At 33.9% G+C, this 20,969-nt stretch overlaps 1 protein-coding gene across 1 annotated transcript; it reads left to right on the top strand.

The window, feature by feature from the left end:
• LOC127881851 (uncharacterized) lies at positions 1-19,772 on the top strand. The gene is made up of 12 exons (XM_052430003.1): positions 1-85; positions 6,752-6,818; positions 7,346-7,435; positions 7,989-8,160; positions 11,333-11,391; positions 12,083-12,260; positions 12,712-12,767; positions 15,318-15,495; positions 16,089-16,165; positions 16,735-16,894; positions 17,247-17,468; positions 18,220-19,772. The coding sequence occupies exons 3-12, from the start codon at positions 7,405-7,407 to the stop codon at positions 18,644-18,646; spliced, it is 1,560 nt and encodes a 519-aa protein (XP_052285963.1). The 5' UTR covers positions 1-85; positions 6,752-6,818; positions 7,346-7,404; the 3' UTR covers positions 18,647-19,772.
• The last annotated feature ends 1,197 nt before the right edge of the window (positions 19,773-20,969 follow it).

Raw genomic sequence — 20,969 nt, 5'->3', positions numbered from 1 at the left:
ATTGAGCATTCGTCTGACAAATATAATTCCGCTTTCTTTTTTGCGTATGATTGTGCTTACTTTGATTTGCGCCACATTTCTTGAAGTGAGTATGGTAATTTTGATTTTATTTTTACTTCATTATTTTGTAAAGAGCACAGCAGCATAATAAAGTCGTATGCTTGTTTATTTTATAAGCCTCAAATTAGGAGTATATTTAAAAAATAGCGATTTCTAAAGTAGTTAATGAAGTGGCGACGTTATATATTGTTGATATTAGTTTTACGTTTAGACTATATTATAAACTGTAAGACAACTTGATAAATCATTTAAATAAAATAGTAAGGAGTATGAGTATATATGTATATGAGTATATACATACAATGCTTTGTACGTGTTGATTTTTAATAAGTCTTTCCGTTTCCATAAACTGTGTACAGTCTTTCCCTTTCCATATACTTTGTACAGTCTTTCCCTTTCCATATACTTTGTAAATTAATCGTTACAGGGTTAGTTACTGACCCATTACGGGATATACGGGTCTGTGGAAAACTAAATCGGGACTCGACCGAACGTCTCGCCCCGATATGGTTTTCAACAGAACCGTATTTATCATACTACCGCATTGATATATGCTTGATTTCACCTTGCCTGATATATATTTTTTTAATATCATGGTCAACAGGAAGTTCTTATATCAGACAATGTTTGGAGTTACGTGGGATTTGCAATAGTCATCAATTTTTATCAACATATACCAGGTTCAACACGCAAACAATTTGATACCAAGAACGTAATATTCTAGTTTAAAGTCATAAATCACAAAAACGTTAATTTATTAAAAATCACCACAGTCCGCACTACAGAAGTTAAATGACGTCATCGATGGGACTATAAATCTTAAATATCGATATAGTCATTGAACTTGCAAGTGTTGCACAGAAAGTCGAGACAAATGATAACTGCATGCTAATCCTCAACTATTTAAACAAACGATTAAACACGCTTATGACAATATTTACACCATTATCAACATGTCGATTTCAATACACATCTCCAAAATGGAGTTTCCAAACTATTCGATTAAGTGTGGTATTCGATTAAATGTGTCGCTGCATTACTGATCTCCAATTCAAGACGTTTATAATTTAAGCGGGTGAACTCTTCCCATGCGTAGTGCAAACACCTTTTTTTTTGCTCTATACGATGTTTAAAATAAGCGATAATTCATGTCGTCTTTTCGAACGCCGTTGCTACATGTATGTCAACGTGTTAAAGCCGGATCAGCAAAATCAGCGGCGATCCGTACATTTCCAATATAAAAAAAATGGATTGTTTTGAAGGAAAATGTGGTATGATAAACAGAAAAACAAGTTACTCTCCCATCGTTTTGTAATATATCAGGCACGGCACGAATACAATAACGGCTCCGCAAGCCTCGCCGTTATATTATATTAAGCCTCGCCTTATGTATTACAAAACGATGGGACAGTAACCTGCTAGTATCTATATCCCGTATCGGGTAAGTATCTAACCCTGTAACGATTATATCACGCCAACTACTTTCCATCTCATCAAATTAAAAAGGAAAAACAATGTTTTTTAATTCTAGTATTATCGAAAATATTAAATTCAAGAAAATTATATAACAATAACAAAACCACATGTTAGTCTACTGACACCATATAGAATATATGGAGTCAGCATTTGACATCATGTTAGTCTTTCCTCCTCCTCCTCCTCCTCCTCCTCCTCCTCCTCCTCCTCCTCCTCCTCCTCCTCCTCCTCCTCCTCCTCCTCCTCCTCCTCATCATCATCATCATCATCAACAACAACATCATCATCATCATCGTCGTCGTCGTCGTCGTCATCATCATCATCATCATCATCATCATCATCATCATCATCATCATCATCATCATCATCATCATCATCATCATCATCATCATCATCATTATCACCACCGACACCACCAACACCACCACCACCATCATCATCATCATCATCATAAAAGTTGTATTTGCTTGGAAATATAAACGGAACTTGCAATCTCTTAATTATACTTATTGGTATAGATAAATTTTATTTCGATAGATGGTTTTAAGATAAAATCGGACGGTACATTACCAATCAGTCGAGCCAAATTGCTATCTGTGTTGGTGACGTAACAAACTCTAATTGATAAACTTAGATCCAGTCAATTCATGCACGGGGTTTCGTGACGTAAGGGAAAAATAATAGTTTTTACATCGGTTGAAATTACGTATACTGATTTAAATCCTTCATATTATTGTAACGTGTCAATTTGTCACGTGACTAGATCGGGAATGTTCATTTTTTTCGCGCTCTCCCTAAAAATTGAAAAAAATATTGTGTTTTAGTGATAAACGAGCGCTTTCAATTACATATTTTCATTCAAAACGTTGGCATAATATGGCTATGTAACCTATGTAAGATATTATGCCAAAAAAATCAGGGAAGTAAGAGAAAAAACGGACCAGCAGTGGGAATAGTGGCGGTGTAAACAAACAGTGTAATCAAAGAGGCCCGTCAGGAGATCTGGACACATCAGTAAGTGACATGCTTAGACAAGTAAACTCTGTATTTTATGTAAGACCTTAGAAAGGCGGTTGATACTTGTGAAGTGTTTGTTAGCGGAGATGATAGTGTATACGTACGTGGTATAATGACGAGCGATGGGGGGCAACCCTGCATCAACGCTCTGACTGAAACCATACAGTCACTCGTTCAACGGATAAAATCAATAGAAAAGAAGCTGGACGGCATCCAATCGTAAGAGAAGAAAGTTACAGACTTTAAAAAAGAGATCAGGAAAGTGTGGATCGCAATTGATGATCGGGCCAAGGCCACAGAGGAGCGGGTCATCCGACTAGAAGACAGTTTAGAGTTTGATGATATGGGCACTTCCTTGATATTCACCAGGGTAAGCAATTACGAGAGGCAGCGCGATGAGCTGCATGATAAAGTCACTTATCTCAAGTCGCAGACCATGAGAAACAATCGAATTTTTACGAATATTACAGAAGACAATGCGACCGGAAGTGAGCCAGCGGAAGTGTTGGAACGGAAGCTGAGGGTTCATATGAAGTCAGCCCTGAAGCTCTCCAGGTTTATGCGAGTGCATAGATCACCTGGCCATCCGATTCCTGTAAAAACGAGGAATATTGTGGCAATGTTCAAATTTTGTCAGGACCGCGAATGAGTGCGAAAGGAGTAGAAACAACTAAAGGGCACAAACTACTCCACGTTTGAGCAATTTCCGAAGGCGGTGTCTGACAAGCGCCGGAAACTGGTAAAACATATGAAGGAAGCCAGGGATCAGGGCAAACTTGCCTAGTTGGTATATGATACCCTGTACGTGGACGGTCAACCGGTTAGAAACTAGGGGGACGATGTGGGTGAGCTTTCCATTCTCTAGTGGAACGTGTACGAACTCTCGAAGAAGAAACAGCAATCTGCTCATTGTGTCAATATTATTGCTCATTCTGATATTTGCTTTTTAAATGAATCGTGGACTAATTCTAATAGTAATATTTTTTAATGGGTACACATCACATAACTATTATAGGAAAATTTTAAAACCGTAAAACGTGGGGAAATAGTGGAGGTATTATTTTGTTATATAAAGATCATTTGAAGGATGGCATTAAAATAGTTAAAAATCATCATGACACCATTATTGGGATGAAATTAGATCACACATTTGTCAATGTTGTAGAAGATGTATATATTTGTATATTTGGGTTGAAGAATCCCCGGCCAATAATTGTAATATTGATTTGTTTGAAACTATTGAACAAGGTATTTCTGATTTTAATTTTGTTGGATGTGTAGTTTAATGTGGTGCTTTTAACAGTAGAGTTGGTAAAAAATGCGATTTTATCCCTTATGATTGCATAAATAATGCATTTGATGACACTGACTATGACCCTGATTGTACCCCCGTACGAGCCTCTGTCGATAATGTTCAGAATAGCCACGGTACTAAATTAATAGATCTTTGTAAATATACCTCTCTACGTATTGTGAATGGGCGTATATTTAATACTAGTAACTACACGTTTTGTTCGAATATCGATTGTTCTGAATGAACGTCATTTTTCACGTGTCAAGGATATTGCCATTGAACCATTTAATGAATGGAGTGACCACGCACCATGCCGTTTTTCATTATTATGCCCAAAGCCTGATCAGAACGAGTATCCACAGTGCGATATTAAACATAAATGGAACGACGAAAACGCGGAGTGTTTCCGTTCGGGTATTATTGGGTGCTTACCGCGTTTCAACATTATTACCCAAAGTATTGATATATGTTGTAGGGAATCTATTAATACAACGGTCGATGATTTTTCTGAAATTATTAGACCCGTGGTTATTCCATTTTTTTTCTTGGTGTTATTTTGTAAATGACAAGCCTTTTTTATCAACAAAAACTGTGTTAAACAAGATATGTGTTTGTCAGAAACACTATGACCCTTCTGCGCCACTTTGAAGCTATATATTTAACATTTGACCTTGAAGGATGACCTTGACATTGACCTTGCACTACTTAAAATGTGCAGCTCCATGAGATACACATGCATGCCAATTATCAAGTTGCTATCTTCAATATTGCAAAAGTTATTGCAAATGTGAAAGTTGGGGCAAACAAACAAACAAACACAAAAACCAACAGACAGGGAAAAAACAATATGTCCCCCACTATAGTGTTGGGGGGGGCATAAACATGCAGATTGGTTGAACGATGCATGTAAATCTGCGCGGGTATTGTATTTGCAAGCACTACGCCTATTTAATTCTGATCACAATAACGCAAATAGGATACTTTTAATAGAACGTAGAGCCTCTTATAAGAAAATCGTTAAGGCAATGTTAAAAAACAAGTCATAGACCAAAAATGAAAGATGAGAGATTGAACGTCTTAAAATATGTAAACCCAAAGAATGGAAATATTTTTAAAGTAAAATAAAATTCGATAATGCTGATATTTTAATTGATGCATTTAAATAACACTTTGCTAATCTAAGTAATGATTTTCTAACTGCTACAATGAAGAAGCAGATTTTTTTTGTGCACATCGTGATTTAAATTATGTATCTGTTTGTAATACTGAACTTGACCAGCCTATCACCGTGAGTTAAATCCTTAGTGCAGTTAAATCGCTCAAGCGTAGTAATGCTCCAGGTAGCGACCAGTAATTAAACGAGTATTTCTTAGAATGTATTTCTATTCTTGCTAGTCATGTGTGTGATATTTTTAACGGGCTTTTAAATGCGGGTTACTACCCAGAAAACTGGATGGAAGGCTTGATTATACCACATCATAAAAAAGGCGACACAAGCGATGTTAATAATTATCGTGGTATAACACTTGTAAGCTGCTTGTCCCAACTATTTAATACAGTCATAAATAAACGCATTGATAAGTTTTGCACGGAAAATAACAGAATTTCGGATGAATAATTCGGATTTCGTAAAAGGCGTTCCACAGTAGATCCAATTTTTATTTCACATTCTCTTGTTCAGAAATATCTCAATGAAAATAAGAGGCTCTACGTCATATACGTGGACATGATGTAATGTTTTGATTTTATTTTTTCTATGAAAAAGATCTAATCTTATTATCTCAAACGGCCTTCAGTATTTAAATTATTAAGCCTTATGAGCACATGTAATAAAGATGTTCTTATTAAGTTTTCTGTTTTTGTGAAAGAGGCTCTGTTACTCAGGAAATCGATAGTAAATGTTGTTTAAATATCAGCTGAAATGTTATGTTCCACGGGTTTGGTTGTGTGAGTTTTTTATTTCTGATTGCTTGATTGTTTTATGTATATAATCCTCATAATGCAGTACCAGTACCTGCAACATCATGACGTGAAAAAGAAATGCCTGCTTGTGTTTCCGCATTTAATGCATATGTGTTATTTATAATTATTATAATGATCCGTATCGTCTCTTAATTTATTATTCACCTTTCACATTTCTCTAGACGACTAAAGAAATAATTAATATCTACTATTATACAGATGTGAAATATTCGTGCCTGATTGTTTAATTTGTTGTCATAGTTTCATTTGTTTAATTTTCATTTGTTGTAGATATTTACAAAAATGTGCACTGCCTCTCAATATTATTAGCATATTCATCCACTTTATATGCGTAAGATAATCCACTCTCCATTTTTGTTTATTATACATCAATATAAACAGCATGATAGTCGATTGCCACCTGTCACAATAATATGTTTTAACATTGCGATGATTGTTTCCAACCAATGTCATGTATTATGGAATACGTTATGTACACTAATTTTTCTTGTACACCCATTTTCTTTTTCACGTGACCTTTTAAAATGTATAATATAGCATGGCTTAGACAGACGATGTACTTTTTACAAGTCGAAATACAGTTCTGTTCTGTTCTGTTCTGTGAGGCGAAAGCGGGGAACGCTACGGACTTGTCATTTTGCTTTACAATGTCAACGTTCAATGCGAAAGCAAGCATTCAAACGGCTCTAATGTTTCACCGAGTAGTGTAGGGTTTGCTGTCCAAATATATTTGTATTTTATTAAAAGACAATATAAAGCTGATCTCATTTGTAATTGAACGTTTTACCATATTTTATATACAAAAACAGGTCTAAATTCTGTCATCATGTATTGTATGTTTAACTTAAAAAAATACGAATATGAATACAAAAAACACAACATAAACTGAATAAAAGTTTGTTTTTCTGGTTTGCGTAAAAGAAGAACGTGATCCGGTATCATCAACATCAAAGTACGATCCATCATAGACATCACTTATAGCAACAATGTACGTATAATACTTAAATACTTATCAACAGAATGACAAAATCCCATAACATACATCAGAAGATAACATCCATTAACATCGTCGAGATCATCATCGACATAAGAAGCAACACAAGCATCTGATCGTATCCCAAACCCAGTACTATGTGTCTTTAGGGGATCTAAAGATCGCTTTAGTAGTTGGGATCGAACCTGTGACCCCCAGTCGGTAGGAGGACACCATATCCATTACACGAAGGCGAACCTTACATGTTCTGACAATTACTCGTATATTTCGTAGTACAATTGATAACTATATTAAACTATTATAAGTTTTTGTTCTGGAACTCTGTGTGCGTTTTAATAATGAGTAGTAAAACAAAATTGCATAGCATAACTTGTCGATAGACAGATTATCTTAGATTATTTGTCACAAAATGCAAATCAATATATGTTCATTTTAACAGTGCACGACATTGGATTGCCAAAAAAGGAATGCATCAACAAACGATACCGTATATGAAATGTGTATAATATTTATTATGGCAGATTGAAGACGAACACATGCTGTTGGACCAAATAACTACAGTGTTGTCATCGTCACAGTGATGGATTTCCTTGCTTCATTAGTTACTGCAGGTTAGCAGCATATTATGTTATGTAAAATTAAGTGTCTGAGTCTAATGGAAGCGTCATAGGTTTAACACCATAGGGCTACGTGTATGTACTTGTACAGTTATAAGCGATCAGTGTTTGCACAAGTATCATTAGTAAAGTCTATGAAGTGCTCATCAGTAAATACATCGAGTATATGAGCATGCTTTCTTTCGGAATGGGTTAAAAATATTAAATGTGGTTGGGCAGAGAACATTTAACAACTGATTTCAAAATCCATGTTTAATTATCGATTAACAATTTCAAAGACTTATTTGAGAAATAAATCAATCACGATTGCACATGATTTGACTGATAATTATGTTAATAAATTTGTATAACGAATTCAGAAGGGCACATGATGTTGCATCGTTCATGCCATATTTGTTAATAAATCCAATTTCATTCTTAAAGTTATATTGTGTTAAATAGTAATGTTCAATAATTGTTATATGAGTAATTATGCGTTACCAGTGCAGACACCATGACTGTCACTTTGGCAACTATAGTTACTATGCCTACGTAACTATGTTTTCAGCTGTTGGCTACAAGGACGTCCAATGCGACGTATGTGCTGAACAAACAATAGGAGCCCGTTGGAAGTGCATCGTCTGCCCTAACTATAGCATGTGTCAATCGTGCTACAAAGAAAAGAGACATCGGCACAATAGGTCGCATAGTTTCGTGTTTGATACACCTGTCACTAATATGTAAGTGTAAGAGTTGTTATTCCGTTCTCAGCAAAAAGTTGTGTTCCCTTAAAAAAATCAGGTATAATTTAAGATAACTATAAATAAATCCTTGGGAGTATGCATTGTGTTGCATATTTAAGTGACATCACATATGTTGTCGATATGTGATAAATGGAGTGTCGGGGCTGCATAAAAAATATTTTTGCTAAGGGATGCATACGTTCCGGATAAGCTCTATTGGGGCATATGCCACTATATGATGGTTAACCTGCCATTTTTACTATCTTATAGGGTTAGGTTCATGGCAGTAATTAATAATGTTAGCAAAACACTTTGACGCTTTCAAATCTAATATAAACGTGAAATATCAAATAACGAGTGTGATTTTTACCTTCAGAATTATGGTTAGTATTTTTTATGTTATTTGTTTAATGTTATATTAATGTTAAATTAATTGTTTAATAATTTTCGGGACTACTTTCGTCGGAACTTTGCTGGTTGCAAGCCAAATTATTGTTTCAGAACGGGGTATTCTGTTTGAACACGTTGACTTCTGATAAGTCCGATACTAGTACGATGCTTGTGCTTTTTTATAGTAATATACTTATATTGTTGTGTGATTATTTACGCCATTCTTCACTACCCAGCTTAAATTCCATTTTTTGAAACTCGATTGCAATCAAATATTTTGGAGAGTTTAGTACTATATCAAACTTTTATCTTTCCGTTAGCTATATTGTGTGTTGCAATTTGATTTAGGAGTTAGTCTCAATTGCATGCTGTGAAATGTGTCGTCTGCTAATATGTCGTCTGCTGAATTTATAAGGTTAGCATTTTCTTTGATTTTTTTTCAAAGAATACTATCAGAATAGCAAACAGTTTGGATCCTGATGAGACGCCACGTTCTGTGGCGTCTCATCTGGATCCAAACTGTTTGCAAAGTCCTTCAAAATTCGGTTCCCGCACTGAAAGAGTTAAAGTGTATTTACATGCTCTATGCTATGATTTTATATGTCTAAACAGGCGGATTGATGAAAGCACCATTCTTAAACAGATTTTATGTTTTATATCATGTTATGTACATTCAAAATAAAGCAAAAAAACAACAACAAACAATGTATACTTATTGCTGATCGACTATCAGAACTTAAGTTGTTTTTTTATAAATTGTAATTAACAGACATTTATTAGAACATTTATTAAGTGTGCATAGCAATTAGATTTGTATACATCGATGTTAGAATTAACAGTTTGACGATTTATTAGCAATTTGGTGTTCATACAGTGTAAAGAACAAATAGTTATTCAGTCGCAATAGCAGATTTTAAAACATGTTTTTATGATTGTATTGCAGTGCTGTTTAATTGATGTGGCATTTGTCAACATAACAATTTAATTTTCCTAATTGTTTTTATACATGTGGTCAAACAGGTGATACTGTTATAACTTAAATAACTCATAAACCTTGCAAGTACTAAGACGCGTTTGTCAGAAAGTTGCAGCTTTCTTATAAACATATAAACACAAACTCATTTTGTATATTTTGTTTCTAGACTGATGTCACTATGCATAATCGTGCTGTTGTATTTGTTGCTTTAAAGGGGCCTTTTCACAGATTTTGGCATTTTTTTAACTTATTCATTAAATGCTTTATAGTGATAAATGTAAACATTGGATCATAAAAGCTCCAGTAAAAAATCAAGAAAAAAAAATTTAGAAAGGAAAAGAACATTGCCCGGAGCAGGTTTCGAACTAGTGACCCCTGGAGTCCTGCCAGAGTCCTAAAGTAAAAACGCTTCAGCCTACTGAGCTATTCCGCCGAGTACACATTGATGACGTATTTTATACCTTATATAAGCAGCCTTCGTAGTTTCACAAAATTTAACGACAAAAACAGAACTCTCCAAATTATTCGATCGTTTCGCGTTGCAACGCTTTATAATTTTTAGGTTTTAAAATCGTCAAAAGATGCATATAATGGCTATATTAGAGCATGGTTAATGTTCAGTATTACTGTTTCCTCACAAGTATCATAACTAAAACGAAAACTTACGAATCTGAAACAACTTTTTTCAATTTTGTCAATTTACCAAAGCGTGAAAAGATCCCTTTAATTACTTAAATCATACATAAAATGTTAACTATGCAATAACATTTATATCATTATCACACGTCGTCCCTATTAAATAATGTTGTACAATTCTTAATTGTGAAATTTAATTGATTTGTTTAGCTGAGTCTGAATATGGTTTGTACTATAAATCATGTTCTCTTTACTTCATTCTTCATCCACACAATATAAGATGTTGCTGGAAATATTACATAAACATACAACCTTTTATTTATATTAAGATATGTGAATTAATCAAGTTGCAAATGTGATTCACATATTAACATAGGACAACCATTTGTGCTAAAAAAAAGCTCTTACCATTTCTTAAATTGTAGTAAAAATAATACTAATCATAACAATAAATCAATAAATAATAGTACATTTGCAAATGAGTTTATAATACTCCCTTATGTAAAGACTCCGATGGTTTACATAGTTTAACCAACATAGTAATGTTTTGTGAAATTTTCGAAAACTTATCGTAATGTTAAATTGTTAATAATGAACATGCAAAAACAAGTACCAAGTGGGTGGTTGTCTCATTATCTTCATTTAAAACAAATTATTACGACATAAAAACTTCATAATGCACGCTGAAATCTCACGCACTGTAAACGCAAAACGTAAAATAGGGTCTACTAGTAATAGCTGAGTTATTTTTTATTTGTAGCTGATCACAAAAGAAGTTAATTTTTGAAGTATCTACCCGATTGAATACAAACATCAACAAATGAAAATATGTTCGTCGAGAATATAGGCTATGCATATAACATTAACCACCGTTAAATTTTCCATGCCTTGATTATTAAAAAACAAATATATTGATATGTGCTCCTTTATGTTTCAATCTGTGAACATTTATTTTGCTTAGAATGAATATGCATACGATAGTTCAAATGTAACATGCGAAAATGAGTGCCATTACCGAATGTAATGTTAAAAATAAAAAGGCTATCAAATAAAGTGAACGAAATGGACACATGCTAATATAAAATTATTTTAGAATGGGCATATCATTGTTTAAACACAATACGCATGCCAATTATCTTCCTTGATGCCACTTTTTTATATTGGCAGATTCCAGACGTTATTAACCGACTCAGACAGTCACTCAGATAGTTGCGCGACGAACACAGGTAACACAATCACGATATTGTGAGTGTTGAACATTCATTGAGTTATAAAATAATTAACACTAAATATACTTACCCGTCTACTATACGTTTTAAATATACACAGCTTAACCCATTCATGCCTAGCGTCCTGAAAAAGGACATTGCAAACAGCATAGACCCAGATGAGACGCCGCATAATGCGGCGTCTCATCTGGGTCTTCGCTGTTTGCTTAAAGAAATTTCTGTAAGAAATTTTCTAAATATAGAAATAAATATACCAGACACCCCTTCTTTTGGAAATAAATTGATCCAATTTAGAAGGGTGGGAGAGTCCACTGGGCATAAATGGGTTAAAGCAACAGTGTAACCGGTACAAAAGACCTAACCCGGATTGCACAACACGTTGGAAACAATTAGCAAGCATCTTCTTCCTGACACCGGTGGCACACCATCATTGATGATTGCAGTCAAATTATGACGGTTGTTATCATATGGGATTTAAACATGGTATATTTATAGGTCGGGTTACAAAGACCTCGTGAAGAGGCTAATAAGGTCTGAACATGAACTCTGATACACACACACACACACACACACACACACACACACACACACACGCAGATTAACATTTGTTTATTAATGCATATACATTGTATGTGGAAACGTTAATGTGCCTTGTAACCCTTAAATTTCTAATTACTCTGTTTCGCAGCTGATGGACACAATGGTGTTGGGTTTGACGTCCGCAGTGAGCGTCCTATCCGGGGTGCCCGCTCGAAGTGCAGAGATTGCCGTGATTACGACATGTGTTCATCGTGCTACAAGAATCTTAGAATGGTGGATGAAATGGACCATTTATTTAAGAAAATAAACAGTCCCTTATTTACGGGGTAATTATATTCCATGAAGCTTAACATTTCGAATATTGTTTTGCAGTCTGTATAAAGCATCTATGTAAGATGTTACCTGTACATGCCGACTCTACAGACGTCATTGTGTCCACAGACTATTGTTATTTCTGCAATGCTTTTATGCTACCTGTATTGGCTGTGTTATACATGTCATCTAGAGGTCATATTGCGTTAAAAGTTAACGGCATGGTCTCACTGATAGCTTGTGTTTGTTTTTAAATTAAACGAAAATTACTGTTATAAAATCATTATATGGTTTGCGACTATGTGTATATTTCAAAGACAATATAAAAGCCAAGCAAATAAACACAATATTTAAGGGTAATGCTAAATAAAGTGTATACGCGAATTTCTTAAGGACCAGTTATTATGATTTTTTATTTATACAACGTGATTCTTTAGTTGTAACCATTATGTTTATATATTGCAGAGCCCTGCCTGTCAACAATAAACGTCCATCGACAATGCATGATGCGAAATGCGCAGGTATAACCATAATATACGTAAAGGTTTTGATCAGCTATGTTCATTTAATAAAAAGGATATATGGTTTCAAATGAGTAACAAAACAAACTATCACGCTTGGTATGTAGATACTTTGATAACAGATGGCACTTCGATACCAGATAACAACAAAAGCCACGCGCGAGAGGTAAGTTCCTCAGTTTTTTTTTAAGTTATATCATACAGATTAGTTTTTTAGAGTAGGCGCATGGTCGAGTGTATGAATGGTGTATCCTTTTTATATTGGAAAGAAAAAATCACGAAAGAATGGTAGATTTTTCTCCCAAAAATAGAAAATTCGGTCAGCATGAACTGGATGAACAGTAAACATTTCAACAAAATAAAACTACTTAGAAATATTTCAAGAAATTGTTTGTTTCCAGCATGAAGAGTAATCACTGTGCTGCAAATACTGAAATTTTGATAGTGTTCAATGAAATATAAACGAAGATAGAGCATGTTTTAATAGGTGGTATTCATGAAGATTCGGATATTTTGATTGCCGATATAGGGCACTTCGGATAACAGAGACTTTTAACAAATTGAACACTCTTATAACCGAGTTTTATCTTCTACATGAAATGCATTTATGTATATTACGGCTATTCTCACCAAACATATTGAAGTACGAATCAATTTGAATTGTAAAGCGCGACACATTGGGAATCTATGCAGAACGTTATTACATACACATGTGAAATATAAAAAAATGGCGTTGTTCGTTTTCAAAAATCTTATTACTATTACTTTATATAATTAATATTGTAAGTACACATTTTAAATAAGATTCAAATGCTAATTTCTGCTAATATAATAATGTCACGTATATCCAAGTTCGTATGCAGAATGTTTTGTGTTTATATTAATAACAACGACGGGTATGCACAACTTTGACACCACCATCGTTTGATTAAATCGACCGCCTGTACCATTATTGCTATTTTTTATTTCATGACATTGAGCCAAAAAGTTCTAATAGAATTTCGGACCTGCATCGCTGCTGAAATTTAGCTCTTAGCAGTTTTAGCGGAGTAATGTTTCATGACACGCTATCTAGTATATAAGTAAATGGCCTTAGTACCTTCATAAGGACATAATTATACATGCTTTAGATCAGCCGTTTCGCTACAAAGAATGTAATTTAAAATTACATAGTACATGAGGTTAAACAATTTTAAATTAACACCTTCGATATGTCTGATGAGTTACATTTTAAATGTAATTTAACCCATTCATGCCTAGCGTCCTGAAAAAAGGACATTGCAAACAGCATGATGCGGCGTCTCATCTGGGTCTACGCTGTTTGCTTAAAGGAATTTCTGTAAGAATTGTTCTAAATATAGAAATAAATATACTAGACATCCCTAATTTTAGACAGTATTACACAGCGAATTCTGCATTTCTGATGCACTAAATAGAGTGTGTTGTTTTTGGTAAAAAGTGTCGAGTAATCTGGAATTGAAGTGCCATTGTCCTTGAGATGATCGGTAAAACAAGTGTCCACGAAAATTTGGCATCCGACTCTTAAAACATTTGAATTTCCTCAAATACGTTATTTAACTAAAATTTAAAATGTTGTAACATTAATGGACATATTGATCTTTTATTTCGATTAGTTGGCACTTTCTTGCTTTATTTCAAGTATTTTTATTTTGTTGAAATACGTACTGATCATCGAATTCATAATGATTATCTATGGAATGTTATGTTTTTTATTATAATCCGATGTTTGTTCCACGATTTTTTACTCTGCAATGCGAAGTATTATTACATTAATCGACCAAACAATGTTACGTGTCTGAAAACCAAATGAACAGAACATAAATGCAAAAAGTTGAAGAACTCACTCGCGCGTGGCTTTTGTTGTAATCTGGTATCGAAGTGCCATCTGTTATCAAAGTTTCCGCATACCCGGCGTGTACTATGAGCTTTGTTAATTAATTTTAAAATGTAACAGCTGTGACACAATACACGCTTAGAGAACAAAAATATGACAATGGTTTGCTTATGATAAATTGGAAGAGGACCATATTGTTCATAAATATAATTAATAGAGTACCATATTTTGCATACATTAAATTAAAATAGCGCCATATTTTGAACAGATAAAATTAGAAGTACACAGAAAAATGGGATTTTATTATGTATATATACAATTAAAAGACGACATTATTTATCATACATACATACAATAAAAAGAGGAGCGTATTGGTAAACGTGCAATAAAAAGAGGGTCAAATTTTATATACATGCAATTTAAAGAGGACCAAAAAAGCGAGAAATTTGATCCTGCAATATCCTTAGTCATGAAAGTTATATTTGTAGTGTAACCTTAACAATACGCGTATCGCATACTTTTGTTTATACGCATAGCATCCACCGATCCAAGTGGATAACTTCAGGTTTAATAATTAAGACTGAAGGGATGTCACGTTTTCTTATGATGCTTGAATTTCATAAGTCATTTACTTGCACAATGTTATTGATATTGCGGCTAGCTATTTATAACCTTAACATACTGCTGTTTCTCAGATATCGTGGACAATAGTGTGACGTGTGACATCTGCACTATAAGCCCGATCGTGGGAACCCGTTGGAAATGCAGAGAGTGTCCTAACTATTACATGTGTTCCGCGTGCTATGAGGATCACAGGAAGATGCACAGCAGGTCGCATTCATTTAGACAGATTGAAACACCCGAAAGTCTATCGTAGGTTTACCTTTCAATATGTGTTAAATAAAATGTCCAGATAAACACTGCAGGAAACGAACTTAAGGTCCAAAATACGTCACAGTCCTAATGGAATTCAATGTTAAAGTGAAAAGTTGAACCCCCAATACCCCTAACAGAGACATGCATACATAATATTCTGCTTAGAAGACCAATAACATATGTGCACACTAATGTTATCAAGTTTAAATAAGATTTCAAGATCGAAAAAAGTTTATCAAACAAATCAGTTACTAACATTTCATCATTGAATTTGGAAATAAATGGCGTGTTGTTTCAAATAAATTTTTCTTTGTCATAAGGATAGTTGTTTACTCGACGCTTCTAATTTATATTGAGCCGCGTTCGGGAAAAATCGGAAAGTCCGTATAAACTAATTAGGGACGACTCTTTTCGCATTTCATGCAATGAATTTTGTTTACAACAGCATTCCTTTAAATGACATATTCCATATAAGTGTAAAGAGGCGTCACTTATTATCCTATTCGGAATTCACTGGATATTATGGGACGATACTTTACGCATATAAATTATGTCCGATTAACCAAGAGCGCGGCTCATATTATTTCAAGAGACCAGGTGGAAGCATCTAGAACAACAAGCTCTCAAGCGGTGCCGAAAAGAATCAATCAAGCCAATGAAGGTTCAGGTGCATTGATTTTATTTCAACCTTCATTGCTAGCATATAATGTAGCAACGTTATAAATAATTGCTCCGACATATATTATAGTCTTTAACACTTTTAATTATGTTATTTTAACTGAATGCGAATTACTATAATAATTTTTTACATAGATGCTATCTGTTCATGTTACGACAAAAGCAATAGCACGTTAATGCGCAATATTTAAATAAATAGCTGTTCATCAAACTATAAACAGCTATTATATTATACCTATTTCCATTCTAACAAGACCTGGTGAATATATATAATGCTACCTTGTAGAATAAGAATAGTATACCGTAGTTTCATAATTATTTTGCACGCATTCCCGCGCAAACTTTCCAACACATGCCATGCAAAGTCGATTTGTAAATATCCTCATTGATAAACCGTCAAAGATGACGCCAGAATTGCATCAGGACAACTTTTAGTTCCTTAATTGGTATTTGAGCAATTAATGTGCAATGTATCTTAAGAAAACATCATTATATGTAATGTTTGTTTGGGTCCTGACGTAATATTGACTCCGTGTTTATCAAGTATGTCTTATGAAGGTGTAAAAAGTGATGTCTGCAATGTCTCCTCAATACGGGGTACCCGCTGGAGGTGCAGTTCTTGTCCCGACTTTGACATGTGCTCCAATTGCTATGAGGATAAAAGAAGAATGCATGATATTTCCCATCCGTTCGTAGAAAAGGAATATTCAACCAAAAGGTAAGTTCATACGACGTCGTTTGGTTTTCATTAATCTAATCAAGCAATGTTGTTTCGTCAACTTTAACATATGTTTATAGTTAAAAAATGTTGAAACAAGTTTATTTAAAGACAATGTTATGATCAACTAAATTAAAATAATAATTCACACTATATATATATATATATATATATATATATATATATATATATATATATATATATATATATATATATATATATATATATATATTGAAGATGTTTGCAAACACATACTCTTCATAAGTGGATTTGAACGATAAAAATCATTAAACATTTACAGCCACGGAATAGAATGATAAACGTTTTAAAGAATTGTTGTGATTTGTCATAGAACTAAAGAACAAAAGGGAGAACATGAACTACCTAAAATGTCGTCTTGTTTGCCATCAAATTGGATAATGATGACGCCCGATCAACACGTAATAAAAGTTTGTCTTTCAACAACGAGTGAGGAATGTAGAACTGTAATGGGCAAGTTCATTCAAACGCTTGGAAAAAGAATCGTCAGTATAAACCGAGTTCAAAACAAATTTCTTTGGGAGTTTTACTGTTCGTAAGTATGTAAGCTTAAGTTTGTTACTTATTAACCTGGTAATGTTTCTTTAGTAAACATTTTTCAGGTACTTATTGTGGTTTGTATCTAGTTACACGTCAAATGTACAAAAACCCCATCGCTTATTAGATTTAACCATTTCCAAGGCTACCCGTCTATACTATGATAGCTATCACTTACGATATGAATCGTTTTTGAATAGAAGCACCTTTCGCACATTGGTATCCAATAAATAACAAAATATTCGTACACAGTTCGTCAACATCAATCTAGAACTTGTGATCCCTATAGACACAATTAAACAATTGGATTTTGTCTGATATAAAATCATCGGCTTTGTTTATGTACGATATATAAGAGAAACGATAACGATAAGTGTTACTCGAAACCTCACAACTTTGAAATAGAACAACACTTTGTAATATGTATGAAACTTTACGCTGACACACTGTATCAAACACACTGACACACTGTATCAAACACACTGACACACTGTATCAAACAATGATTGTTGCAGCAGAATAATAACAGTGGATAATGTATGTGCTTTTAAGGCTGTTCATGCGTAGTCTTTGTTTGTACCCGCAAATAAGTCTATTAGGTAGCAATGTATTTTCGAATATATTCCAAATTCAAGTATGAAAAAGTATGTGTAACATAAAAATATAAATACGGTTTTATTATATTCGCCACGCGTATCATCGATATATGAATGTGGCGTCTCATACAAAGCTATGCTAATATATTCCAGCAAACGAAAGCAGATGGAGGCCATAGATGGAAAAATCGGTGCGAACGAGATGAAGCTCTTCCACGGAACAAAACCGGACATAATCCAAACTGTATGCGCTCACAATCTCGACATGCGCCTTGCCGGAACAAACGTCGGTGCGATATATGGCCATGGCACCTATTTTGCTTCCGCAGCAGAGATGTCGGATCGGTACGCAACGCCTGATCCAAAAACGGGTCACAAATTTATGTTGCATTGTCGTGTACTGGTGGGACGCTGGACTAAAGGACAACAGGGTTTAATGAGGCCTCCTGAGATGGCCCGGACACCGGATGGTCAGGTCAGACTGTATGACAGCTGCGTGGACAATGTCCGTGATCCGACCATATTCTGCATTTTCGACCACGTCCAGTACTATCCGGAGCATATCATTGAATACAAATAAATTACTACAACCTATTACTAATGAATATTTAGAGTTTGCCCAATTCCTGAATGTTTTAATGGATCTTGCCTTGTGCTTATCGAAATTTGAAATAATATTTTGCTTACATCTTCAAGAATTTGATTAGATCATACAATAAATATTATATCCATTTGTTAAGTAAGTAAGTAAATTGTTAATTATAGTGGCATGTACAATATAACAAAACTTCATATTAATATGTAAAATAATGTGTTATGCAACCGACCCCATGGCCTAGAAGTCATAAAAAAAGAATATTTCAAATTATATACAATTACACCACAAACACTGATACATGTGAATAAAATATTACGAATATGAATATGAAAAAAACATATGTACAGGAATGTATGTTTTACAGAACTATTAATAGATAACGGTTCGTCTTTTTAAGTATGCTTTAACAATAATTCGACAGTTTTCGTGGACATAAAGACATTAGTAAGTTTATTAATAGAATTGTGGTTCGTCAGCTCAGATGATATAGCCGCCATGTGAATGCGCCGTAAATCATTGAAAGTATCACATTCAAACAGAAAGTGTACTTCATCTTCTTTACGATCACCGTGTCACAATTTGCAAGTCCTCTATTTTAAAGTTTCTTCACAAATTTAGATTCAATAACACGCAAACACGTAAACTGATATTTTAGATTCATACCATTTAGTAATAATACAATGATCAAATGTTTAAATGAACAGAATGATTGACCTGTATAATTTTTATTTTATTAGACTTGTGGACATATTATGTTTGTTCAATGGAATAAAAGGAATAATGTACGTATCAAACACAATTTTCTATTATTTATGACATTGTTGTTCATGGTTACTATAATCTTGACAAGCTTCTCTACAAAGTACTTAGCAGTTATTTAATACGAGTATTATATCGTTGCTTTTTAATTTTTAAAACTTATGTTCAATTGCAACCTACCGGTAGCATATATGTGAGATATATATTGTCATGCTGGTATTAATAATCAATGCATTGATTGCAATATTATGTCCTTTTTAGCTTTATAGAATGTTTATGTACACAAAGATTGGTATTGCTTATTAAGGGTCCATGATCTAGTCGAACAGAAATAAACCTGTCCTCTTTATTTTTGGTGTTTGATTTGTCATAATGTTTGTTACAATTTCAATAAATCTTTTGAACATATGTCAGGTTGCAATCACAGCAAGAATCAGAGTGTGTTATTTCAAAGATAACTACTCATTTTACTTTGATATCAAGCATTTCCCTGAATAATATTCTAATCTGTATCGGGGAAATGTGAATATTAGCGGAGCATTGAATTACAATGAAAACATATTGATGTATTTTAAATATTACAGATTGATTGCTAAAATCAAGATTGACGTCTATAAGTGACATTGACAAATCCATGTCCAAATTTACAGTGTTTACTTTAAAAAAAATGCATACACACAATAAAAGAATATTTGGTCACACGGTCTCAAGCATGGAACTTTTTTCAACAAAATATGACGTCATGATACAAAAGTGAGATGCGTGAGAAGTACTTCTTTTTTATATTCTTTTAATGTCATAATATTTTAGACAGTAACAATGAAGTTGCTCTATTTTGCACTTGACCATTTTGTTTTTAAATGTTCATTAAATATACACGAATTTTGTTGCCAATGAATTTGGATTGAAATTCGGTGATATCTTGTTCATTTGTATTTACTTCTTAAGGGTTTTGAATATTTGTGGATACGTTTGTAAGTTCTGTGTTTATTGTTTAAATCCCGTGTGGTTTTGTATTGGCAGTTGTTGGGAGGTTCTCGAACACATTAATTTGTGTTATCTTATTTACTTTTCAGTGTCAACCATCTGAAATATGTAGGGCATGTGTTTGTGCTTCGTGCGCATTTTAACCAGATGCTTGCATAAGCGTCCAATTATTTAAACGTTTCATTCATTTGCCAGATTGCATTGCGTTTTATATGCCAAAAAATGCTGGCTTATTTGTAAATTGCCAAGAAAAAACAACCCCGTATTGATAAAACCTTTTCTCATGTTGGATGCTCTCCGACAATCCACTCTGTTACTATATAAGTTAAATAATAAAAAGGAACAAGCAAATGAGGCAATTGCACGTCACTGAAAGCCTAAGAGTATGTTGATTGCAATATATGCATGACCTATTGGAAGGGGGTCTGCTTTAGTGTCATTGAAATCTGCTATTTAGTTCTATATATCCTCTACAGCTATGTCGAATTTTGGAAACGAGCTGACAATATGTGCTTGTCCAACCTTACATGTAGTAAGTAATTGAGAATCGAGAAGAAAC

Source organism: Dreissena polymorpha, chromosome 5, assembly GCF_020536995.1.
Source record: "Dreissena polymorpha isolate Duluth1 chromosome 5, UMN_Dpol_1.0, whole genome shotgun sequence".
Classification (NCBI taxonomy): Eukaryota; Metazoa; Mollusca; class Bivalvia; order Myida; family Dreissenidae; genus Dreissena; species Dreissena polymorpha.
This window is presented reverse-complemented; position numbering and strand designations above follow the sequence as displayed.